This window comes from Pinus tabuliformis, chromosome J (assembly GCF_031772625.1).
Source record: "Pinus tabuliformis cultivar Carrire ecotype Pingquan chromosome J, CPIR1, whole genome shotgun sequence".
NCBI classification, from domain to species: Eukaryota; Viridiplantae; Streptophyta; class Pinopsida; order Pinales; family Pinaceae; genus Pinus; species Pinus tabuliformis.
In genome coordinates this window covers 145,897,982-145,909,944 of record NC_142295.1, presented here as the reverse complement: position 1 = coordinate 145,909,944, position 11,963 = coordinate 145,897,982, and the positions used below count along the sequence as shown (strand labels likewise).

Here is an 11,963-nt window from a genome sequence, read left to right as displayed (position 1 = left end):
AACACAAACTGAATCACAATGACACAAAACATATTACTTCCCAACAAATTAGTTCTTCATTAAAATGACTCATAATTTACTTGGGCTTGTGTCTTGGGATAATGGCCCAATTAAAGAATTACATATACAACAACAAACATGGAGTTATCCACCTAATCAAGCCCTAGATTTGTCCTTTGATCTTCCTTGGTTGATCTAGATTTGTCTCCTTAGCTGCGCCTTGCACCTTCCTCTGACTCAACACATTGGAGTATCACACTCCTCTAGAGGCGCCATTGTAGTGTGTGTCCTCTTCCTCTCCCTAGCCTTGCTTTTATAACTTTACATTGAGATAAAACCCTAATCCTAACCCTAACCCTAATCTCAAAGTGATTGACAATCTAAATTAGATACTGCCTCACTTGATATCGATGGCAAAGATTAAAACTTATTCACTAAAATAAATTACTTTACTTTCCCTAGTTTTATTAACTCAATAAACCGACATATTAATATGTGTTTTTTTTCCAAATTAAACTTAGACTAAGTTACATTAGCAACTTGCTCAAACTACAATCGCTATAACCCAACAAAACTTCAAAGAACTCTAGGTTGAAGTTTTTGTTTTCATTTTCATTATTGAATAAGTGGTACATATTCAAAAGTTTATTTTCAAGGAGATTTGCACCCCATATAATGATGAATATATTAAAACAATAATGATGAATATATTAATTGAAACATCTCACCTTCCCACATTAGAATTTTGTACTGAGTTAAATAGAATATTGTAAAACAAGAATATCAAAATTAGTGTAAGAGTGGTTGGTTAATTAATTAATTACACACCAGCTTGATTGGCACCATAGTCCCAAGAATAGTCGAGGATGCCCTTCTTCATGATATAGGTGACCAGGTTCGACGCATTGACGTTAGCCTATGCAACCAATTCGCTTTTTAGCCATTGCTCTCTTATGCGTGGAAGCAAATTGGGAGATCAACCGGTTGATGAAAAGGGAATATAACTAGCAATTGTCCCAAAAGGTACAAAGAGAGGCCGATAGGATTAGTAAAAGGAAGAAAATTGTATAGATAGTCAAGCATATACAAAGCTCAGTAGTGACGAAGGCAATAACCATGTTGACCATCCTGTACCAGTGCATTTGATATTAAAAGAACAAAGCCAAAACCAAACCATTCATATCAATATAGTAAGTGTAGAACGCATTCATGCTTAAAGCTCAATAGATTCAATAGAGATTATTGGCAACAGGTTTTTTTTTTTAAATAAAAAGTAAATTACAACGTTGTACATGGTAAATGAAGAGCGGAGAAATTTGTGATTTGCAAATATTAAAACAAATCACTTACATTATTGGTTGACACTACAACTAAAACATTAAGATTATTAAAATTTTGAAAATGATTTTAAATTTTCAAAATATTTTGGGAAATCTTTTTAAAATAAGGAATGCAATTGCTAGTATAACCAACTTGTATATAAGATATTTTTTTTAATAAGTAATTGATTTTAAAAATAATATATTTATTACTTATTTAGCCTTATATAAACCCACGATAGCCTCATATCAACCTCAACAATTTGATGGATAGTTGGTGGAGTATCGGGATTGATTCAGATTCTGCTGATTAGACTCTGTTTCCTCTTAAAACATAGTCAAACTCCCGACTCCACTTGGACTGCGAAGAGTCTTATAACACTGCCAAGAAGCTTCGTATGGCATAAATTGCAAAGCAGTAAAGGCATTAGTGGACTGAAAAGAAGATGTCATACAGGTCAACTTGGTTAATAATTTACTCAGTTGAAGCTGTGAAAATAAAAAAGTGAAAATAAAAAATGTATCAGAAAGGATTATGAATATATATCTTACTCATGCTTGTAGGCTTTTTATTTGGAGACTTTTAGGTTTCAAAAGCATATACATCATATTTATTAGGTGCCCAAATTGTAGCCCCAATTGTGTCCTGGAAAAACAGAAAAATATGCCTCTGAAAAAATTTCAAAAAAATTTAAGCAGCTAGTACAGACCTCCCAAGCCATGGTGAGAACATATCGGTGCCTAATAAACATGGAATTACATCAACTCGATGTCAAAGTAAAAGTTATAGCATGGCTGCAGGCATATACATTGGCAGTGAAGGCACCATGGGTAATGTTTTGTTGGTCCTAATGAGACACATAGTCCTCCAAATCAGCTCCACACATTACTTATTGCTCAAGTGAAAACAGACCCTCACCGATACAGAGCATTACATGCAAAATGTTTCAAGGTACTTAGTTAAATTGCCACTACATGTCTGAGAGTGCTCCTTAATCATCCATAGCTGCAACACGTGTTTTGATCGGTTTTAACTTCAGACCTAAACTTTCAGGAGACAGCAATTCAGCTGAGATGCAAGACGGACTTAAAGGACTGGTTGGACTGGGGCTAGTCCCATAGCTGCAAAATAACCGGGGAGGAGGCCTGTAAAAGCCATATCCCATCAGAAAGTATTCAATTGGGATTAACATTGCATGGGGTTGTTCCTCTGTCACAAGTGATCCACAAGCTTGGACCTGTCATGCATTAATAACAATTATGTCAGCCATGTTGATGTCAGTTTGCCTCTACAGGAAAGTTTTAGTATCTTAAAGATCAACTTTGAGAAAGTGAAATGTTATCACCTCAACCAATGCATTGAATTTTTTGTCCATTTTGGCACACATGTGAAGAGCTTCTGAATGAAATGGAGAGTTTTCTCCTACAGATATGAGTGTCCTACACTGCAATTTCTTCAACCCTTCTGTCAGATCATATCTCCTGCAGGCAACATTAATCCAGATGCAGCCCCGTGTCAAAATCTCCCCCATTTCCGAAAAGCAATTGGAGATGCATACATTGCTTATCATCATTTCACACAAATTGAAACGAGTAACAAACCACCACTTTGTTTTATCTCTCTTGTGTTAACCTTCACTAAGTAATATCTGATCTCACATTGCATTTTACCAGTAGCAGACACCATTGAATTATTCAGAACATGACACTCTAGGTTAGGTATAATACCATCCTTCCCCTCCAGCACAACAGGGTAACTAATGGAACACATGTAATTTATTCCCCTTTGGTATCCTACCATAATTGTTAGAGTAAAAGATTAGGATGCAAGAAAAGGAAATAAAACAATATAGTAATCCTTTAAAAAGAATGTAATACGTTGAATGCAGAAGCTTGATCTCATGCCGTTGCCCTACATCTTTCTATTTATACACATTGTTTGAAATTTCTCCTGCACCAGAGGTTCCAATCTCCAAAGCTGTCCAAAAACAGTAGCTGCCACAAGAAATCCCCATGTTAGGAGTTAGTATCTTGAAATTAAGTGAAAATTTACGTCTTAAGATTAAGTAAAAAATTGTGTCTTAAGACTTGCATGAAATCCTGTGTGATTCCAGAACAGAAATAAAAATGTTATACCTGAGAGGTTTGTAATAGCATTAGATATTGCCAGGGCTGTACATACTCCTTTACCACCACCTGACATGTCTTAAGCAGTAGGCTCATTACCATACAAGTGATATAAGATCTCTAGTTGCCATGGATAGTATATCAGCATAGGAAACAATGCCTGGACATTTGGCTTCAATGGCAGCGTTTTCTCGAGAAATGGCGTCGAAGCCATCGCCAGGTAGTGACAGATTTATTTCTGCATCTTTCTATGCCTTGTTATCAGGCATGGAGCTGATGAGCACTAAAATACAAAATATAATTAATTAAATATTCTTTCAAATCCAAATCAAAATAAATAAATGTGATACTCAATATAAATTTGCCCTTTATAAATTTCTCAATCATTTCACATGAAATCAAAAGTAAATTTCTCAATCATTTCACATGAAATCAAAAGTAATAAACTGTAATATATATATATAGTAAAAGCAGGCTAATAGAAAGTCTTAAACAACTAAGTATTTTCTCTTTTTTAGTAATATCAACAACCTAAAGGCAAGCTAGCTAGTAATAGGGGCCTCTTTCCTGGGACACATCTACACCTCATACTTCAAAGTCACAACATAGCAAAAATATTTGTTGGCACATGTTTTGCAATTAACATCTACTCTCTTACCTTTCCAAAGCATTTTGATCTACAGGGTGTTATGGGTGTTAGAGAATGCTGTCAATGTTTATTATGATCTCAATTCAATTCAGCTGACATGAGCATCCTTAGTTGTCATTGTCATTTCAATTCGATTAGTTGGGTTGTATTATCTCAAGTTGAAATAGAAAACACATTTATTTTTATATGGGCTAGGGCAACAAAAATGTTTAGAAATAGAAAACACACTTATATGGGCTAAAGCCACAAAAATGTTCATAGTAGATTGATAAAGGGAGAATAAAGAAGGGGAAACCTGCATGACACCATTTCTAAGGGATTGATTTCAGACAAGGAGGCAATGAATTACTTCAACGTTGACAAAATAAACATGCCTACTTTAAACTACTCAATCGCACAAATCACAAGACCTATTGCTGCGGAGAAAGCAAGGGCGTTGTCCCTCTGGAAAAACCGTAAGCAGCACTGGGCAGAGGCAGATGCAGCGACAGAGGAGGTTATTGCAGAGACTATTACCTTATGGGGTAGCAGAGGCAAGAACAAAGAAAAAACCGGAACAGGGTCGCAGTTCAACATGAAGATGCCATGCGAAAATTAAGTAACGACCCTTTTAAGTGGATACCCTGTAAATTTTACCCACCTCACCTCACCTGCGTTTTCACCTGCATTTTTTTTAGGGCTTGCCCTGTGAGGAATTAGTTTTGAAAACTATAGGTGTGGCATAGTAAGTCTAATTACGCATATAATAAATAACAAATGAATGGTCCTTATTAAGAGTATCTATTGTAACAAAGCTGATTGAGTTTAAGCCAGGTCACCCGTTACCAGGAACCAGCTCGACCTCCCCATTCCCAACAAAATACAAATTAAGGTAGAGCAATATTGTTAATGGAATACCACAGAAATAAATTAATGAGTTACTGGGGTAAACTATTCGAGAACTATAATTTAAATTAAGAAATTGTGACTGCAGTAAAAGATTGTTTAGTGAACATTAAGGAATTATCAGTGACGACCCTTGAGATAGTAATTTATAAAACCATACAGATGTTCTGTGAACAAATTTCGAAAGAGTGAATGCTACAATATAGATTGAAGTTCCTATAATTATATTTTAATAAATGCATGTTACAACAGAATTCAGAAATCCTTGTGAGCAATTTCATTTACCCACCATACAATGTTCTATGAGGGGAAATTAAGTAATGATTGAAACCCCTATAACATGAAGAGTAGCATATACACATGCATCCAAAGATAAATAAACCCGAAGCATAGAAGTAATTTATTTTCTGTCCCACCAGAAAACTAACTAAAGAAATAATTTAAAGAGGGCGTAATCCATACTGGTAAAACATTGTTATGACTTGGTTCAAAGCCCAACCAGTATCATGCTAAAACCTTACAAAAAGTCACTATATAAACTAAGGAACAAAATTATGGCCAACACCTAAATTGGTGTAGGATATAGAAGACCTCGTGCAGCGTGGTTTCCGGGGTGAAAATCAGCTCCTGCGAGAAATGCCTTAAAACCCTGCCAAACTACCCAGAACAACAATCTAGAACAACAGTTAAAGGGTCATATAAAAAAAACAACTGGAAGAAAGAAAAATAAATCGAAACCCTTGGTTATCACTTACCAGGGTTTATGTTTTGCAATTGTCCAAAAACGATCTTCAAATTCAACACTGAAATGGCTAACAACTACATGGAAGAACCCCTGCACAATTATAGTCATTTAGTTCAAATAGAAATGCGAGAATGAACTCAAATGAATAATGAAAATAGCATAAAAGTCTCAAGCATAAACTTGGCGATACCAGTTGGACAGTTGCAGGAAATGGGGGCTCTTGGCACTGTCAGCCGAGAAGGAAGGGCTTGGAAGCCTAGCAAAGACGTAGACGCCATTTGTGAAAGGTATTGAGCAGTGTCGTGAGAGAGTTCTCCAACACTAAGGGAAACAAAAACAATGTAATTAAAGATGAAAAGCTGTGTGTAATGGCTACAGCAAGCAGTACCAATGGCATGGGGTGTCTATAGCAAGGAGATAGCTATGGTGGAGGTTGCCAACAAGTGAAGGGTTGGTGAAACTTGTAGAGCTCGGCACCACGGAGTCCAGGCATAAATGAGTTGTCCAGGAGGTGAAGGAGCAGGGTCTCGTTACTGTGACGGATTATTAACAACTCGAGACTGAGATCTGCAATTTGGTGATCCAATGACGATGCTACACTCGCAGCCATGCAACCGACACCTGGTGGGTGGAAAACATGTTTCGGGAAAGTTCTGCGAAGGCTAGCAGGCGGCGGCATCCATGAATACCTCCGCCCCTTCTTTGCAGAGAGGCCGATATGCAGGCCGATATTCAGGTAATTAGGCCGAAGACGAAGAGCGCCAGGTGTCTGAGGTAGTCGTTTTCTGAACGAAGACGAAGTTCGCCAGGTGTCAGCGTATAGTAGTTTCCTGAACAGAGACGAATTTCGCCAGGTGTCAGCGTCAGAAGGAGTAGGACGACGAAAGGTCCCTTTCAAAGAAAGGCCTATCGGCCTAAAAAAGAAAAATTAATATCATTAATGTATAAATATCATTAAGTACAATGCATATCTTTTGATATTGTAAAATAGTAAAGAGCATCATCTGGCAAAGATTGTAATTTAAAATCTTTTAATAAATAAAATTGAATATTTTAAAAAACTGCACATTAACTTTTAAAACATAAATATAATAATGGACTTTTTAATATTATCTAAAAATAAAATTTAAGATGATTAAAATATCTTAATTAATTTTAAATAATATAATAGTAATGATTTTGAAAATTATTTGTGTTAATTTTTTTTAATGAATATTTTGTTCATCATTTAAAAAATTAAATAAAATTAATATATTAAATTATTTATTTATTTGTTTATTTTTGTCGAATTGAAAATTATATTATTTTAAGATTAATTGATTACATATATATTGAGAAATTGGTTTAATTAAATCTAGGAGAAAGTTAGCCATATCTTATGTCTACCTAAATTCTAACTCAAAAGACAAGAAACTTTAATATTGACATTACCCATACAAATACTATTGTCTTGGTAGATGAGCCCATGAATGATTATGAATCTGTTCGAGAACCCTTTTTTCATTTTTTCTTTCGGACATTAATCCATTCCGAGTAGTTATCGGGAACATATGCCTTTTTTTCCTTTTTTCTTTCGAAGATCAATCCATTCCAAGGGAACAAATGCATTAAAGAAAAACCGAGGTAAAAAATGGGTCTCAAAGCAAAAATATACAACAAAAATCAACTTTATAAAAGCAAATAAGATTCAATATTATGATGTCACCCATGAGGATGATTCACCATTTTTTTAGTAAAAAAAAAAAACTTTTTTTCCAGCTTGTATTTTCAAGTTACCTCCCTATGATTTTATTCAAATTTCAAGTGGGAACACTCGTTGGATGCGGAATTTAATTTTGAATCCAAGGAGTACCCATGTTTCATACTTTTGATGGACCCTATTACATGAACATGTATTTCACATTTTTGTGTAGTAGGGTCCATCAAAAGTATGCAACATGGGTACTCCTTGGAGGCAAAATTAAATTCTACATCCAATGAGTGCTTCCGCTCGAAATTTGAGTAAAATCGTAGGGAGGTAAGTTGAAAATACGAGTTGAAAATGTAGTTTTTTCTTTTTTCCCTTCAAAACTTGTTGAGGTAATCTAATATTATTTAATTATTTCCATTATTATTTTATATTATTCCTTAGGAGACCCATTTTAGACCTCAAAATTTCTCTAATGAAGAGAATACAATGATTTCATTTCCTTGAATCAATTCTAAGTCCAAGGGATATGCAGTTGTGGTTGCTTCTTTATTGCTATCTAAATGATCTGATTCATGGAAGCATTTGTGCCCACTCATTGACAAAGCTAAAATCATAGTTGTGTCTCATGTGTCTCTGTTCGAGGGGTGGATCACAATATATGGAGGATGAGATGACACTGCATGTGGTTGAGCTAAAGCTGATGGATTTGATTTATTTGAAGATTTTTTTTGGTGCGGAAAGTTATCTTGTTGGTTTGTTGAAGATTTTTTAGATCCCGATGAAACTTTTGGATCTTTCCATCCTTGGGTCTTATTCTTGGCCTCCATAGGATGAGTGTTCTCTTGAGAAGAAAGACAGACATTCTGAAGATGACCGGGTTGTTGATAGATCCTGCAACGAAAAGCCACATTTTCGTAGTCCACTAGTTGCAATTAAGTGAAATCCCTTCAATTAAGGAGGATTTTATCTGGTAGTGCTCTACTGAGGTCTGTCTCAACACATATGTGAGCAAATGTTACAATTCCCTTCTTGAGCCTGTTTGTATCTACCTTGATGAAGCAACTAAGTGAGTTCCCCACATCCACTAAGATATTTAGATGTAGCAGATGAAGAGGCATATTTGGCAATCTAACCCAAATAGGAGTAGGCATAGATGGCATTATAAGAGGACTAAAACCAATAAACCAAGGCTTTATGCAAAGTCCATATCTACCCCAAAACCAAGGACTTCGTTAAAACACCTTACAGTAATCTTGCAAAGTGCACCACAAAGAAACCCTTCGAGTAAAACATCATATGTGCATTTAGGGTATAGGTTTGATACACCCATTCTCGAAGTGTTAATGTTGAAGGCCAAAATCCATGAAAATGGAAGATAATGACATTCTGCAAATATTCCTCGCAAGAAATGTAGGATTGAGGATAGTCCACTTTGATAGATGGGATCTCTTAAGCCTAATCAACAATGAAGGCTGGCCTTGAGAGCTCTTTGGAGTCAAATGAAAAAGTCTTGGCTTAAGGGCATCCTTAAACGATTTAGCCTGAGAGGCAGGGGGTGCACCCCAACCTTTTGCTCCATCATTTAATCTTAAAGCTAGGAAGATGATAGCGTCCTTGGTTATGTCGTAGTCTCTGAGTAAATTGCCTTCCTGAAGTTGTCTATTGCCATAAAGGAGCCACATAAAAATAGAAGGGATACATATCTGATCTTGAATTCTGCCAGCAAGCGAGGATAAAATATTGGTTGCATTAACTTGAAACAATAAGTACCACTAGAGAATGGCCTCACGAAGATTGAGAAATGCAAAAGGAAATGGTATCTTCATGGATGCATGAAGAGTCTTGCAACAAAAGAGATTTCCCATTATTTTTCAGATCTACATCAAAAGCAACAAGATGAAGTGGAGTCCCACCAATGGCATAGCCCTAGAGCAAATGATATCTCAAGAACAAGGTGGCATCTGGAGGCATTAAGGTTTTTGTTGCAAGATTGAGTAGATCCAATGTATCGGTGGTTATTCAATCCTTACTCGGTGAGCCCAAACGAACCACATTGCGCTTAACGACATTCGACCCTTGAGATCCGTGCCCTACCTACAACAAGAGGCCCTGCGCAACCGCCATGGATGCAAAGGAAAGACATAAAAAGACGATCATGCTCTTCTCTTTTAAAATTTAATTTAATTTTATTTAAATAATTAAAATTTTATTTTATTTACAAAATTAAAATTGATAAAAATACTTTTATTTATGCAATTAAATTATTTTATTAAAAAAAAAAAAAAAATAATTTTAAAGTTCTAAATATGGATATAATCTTCCGCTGAAAATCCAATAACTAATGAGAAATATAAATTTGGCTGAAACATGGAAAAAAACAATTTAAAATGCACGACGTTTAAGGGATATTTCAGATTTATTTTCATAGAATTTCGTTAACAATATATCGAGCCCACAAAAAGCTGAAACTAATGCCTTAAATTTCGGACAACTTGTAGCTCATCACATTTCCACTTGCATGGGATGGCTCTTTTCATTGCATTATCTTTCGATCTAAATTTGTTATAATTCATATTAATGTTAATTGAATTTGAATATGAATTTTTTTTTTATATTATTTTGAAAATTTTAAAATTTGTTTTAATGTTTAATAAGTTTATAATTAAAATAAATTTATGTTAAGGTATATAAATAAATAAATTTAGTCCATTGAATTTAATTGTTGTGTTTAAGTAGAATTGTTGTGATCTTTTTCACCTAAGGTCAAGTCTTGTAGTTTGACATGTATTTTTGGAGTAGAGTAACTATGATGCCCTCGTAAGAGGTTGATTTATTTTTAGGGCAGCCCCACGAGGGGTAGACCATTTGGTTTGTATGGGGCTTAGTCCCCACCAGGTCACAGGTTCAAATCTCATGGGGAGAGATTGAGGATCTGAGCCACCTTTGAGGGAATTAAACTATCCCAAAAGGCATCCAAACTCGACCGAGCTTCACACAAGCTTTACACAATCTAAATGAATAGACATATCATTTTTCCATCCAACATTCAAAAATAAAAATAAAAATACAAATAATAAACTAGAATAAATTCACTCTAAACAAAATTTAACTCTTACATTATAAACCAAATTTAACCCTTACATCATTGAAATTCTACCTATTTCTTTTTACCTATCTAAATGGATTTCATTCTATCCTCATTTAGATTATGCTTATCATAATTTTTGGAACTCATAAATTTTTGTTTATAAACTTGGATTTTTAAAACAAAGTCTTAACTAAAAAATAATAATTTTACATTTTATTATTGTTTATTAATAATTTTACATTTTAATTTGTAATAGTAAAATTTATATTAATGTTATTGTTTTTAATAAGTAAATTTATTTATTTATTTTTATTTATTTTAATTTTATTATATTTTTTAATATGAAAATGACTTTTTATTTAAAAATTTTAATTTAAAAATCTAATTAATTTTGTTTGTATCAAATAACTAAAGGAATTATGTTTCACACTTATTTACATGAATACATTTACACAAATCGCTTGTATAACAAGAGAAAAAAACAATAGATAAATATACTAGATAGTAGGTCTAACTTGTTACCATTAATTGAGATATGGATAGGGATTTTTTCTTCTTTATTTTTGTCTAAATTTATTTTCCATTTAATGGAGTTTTTCTATTGCTAGTGAACCTAGATTAGATCAACATTGTTAGGTCCCTATACTACTAGTGTAACCGCTTATTGTTATTAGTGAAACCCCCTTATTATATTGTTGTGCCCATGTAGTCCCCATATTGTTATTATTGTGCCCCATAGAAGCTCACTATTGTTATTGTTGTGCCCTTACATTATTATTGTTATGTCAGCTTTGATTACATTATGATCCCTTAGGCTCCTATATATAGAAAGGAGGTCTTGTCATTTGTATCATCCAAGAATTATTCATTTATGTAATGTAAAGGAGGTTGCGCCCTCGAAGAGGCTTATTTCTAAGGCGTTGATCTATCTTTTCTATCTTTTTGTGAGTTGGTTTCATAACAAACATACAGCTTGTACAAAATACCTAAAAGAATTACATTCCACACTTATATACATGAGTAAATTTGCACAAATTGCTTGTATAACAAGAGGCAAATACAATAGATAAATACACTAAATAGAAGGTCTAACTTCTTGTTACCATTAATTGAGATGTGGATGTGGATATGGTCTCTGCCTGTATGGGGATGATCTTCCTATCTCTCATCAACAATTTGTTGATGGTGTTATATTATTTGTGTTACATACATGGAGAGAGGTGAAAGAATAGATAGATTTTTACAAAATTTTATGGAAGCCTTAGGGACAGTAGTGAATAATGATAAAACACAATTTTTTTTCTTCAAATGTCCAGAGATGGTACAACTCAGGTTAAATCGAACTCTGGGTTTCAGTAGAGGTCACTTGCCTTCCATGTATTTAGGAGTACGACTTGTATTGTTCTACCACCGGGTCTCTACATGGGAAGCACTCATAGAAAGAACTCGTCATAAAGTCA

At 34.3% G+C, this 11,963-nt stretch overlaps 1 protein-coding gene across 10 annotated transcripts; it reads right to left on the bottom strand.

Moving 5' to 3' along the window:
• Positions 1-1,986: 1,986 nt before the first annotated feature.
• LOC149226055 (protein NDL3-like) lies at positions 1,987-6,472 on the bottom strand. Of its 10 annotated transcripts, none has more exons than XM_089377384.1 (7): positions 5,916-6,472; positions 5,736-5,815; positions 5,546-5,654; positions 3,456-3,729; positions 3,236-3,314; positions 2,666-2,801; positions 1,987-2,557 (listed from the first exon to the last, which is right to left on the bottom strand). In XM_089377384.1, exons 4-7 carry the CDS (start codon positions 3,520-3,522, stop codon positions 2,312-2,314), a joined length of 528 nt encoding a protein of 175 aa, XP_089233510.1. In that variant the 5' UTR covers positions 3,523-3,729; positions 5,546-5,654; positions 5,736-5,815; positions 5,916-6,472; the 3' UTR covers positions 1,987-2,311. The 10 variants fall into 10 exon arrangements, with proteins under 10 accessions (XP_089233510.1, XP_089233512.1, XP_089233516.1 ...); XM_089377386.1 differs by having other exon boundaries at positions 5,572-5,654; XM_089377390.1 differs by having other exon boundaries at positions 3,456-3,719; positions 5,572-5,654.
• Between the last annotated feature and the right edge of the window lie 5,491 nt (positions 6,473-11,963).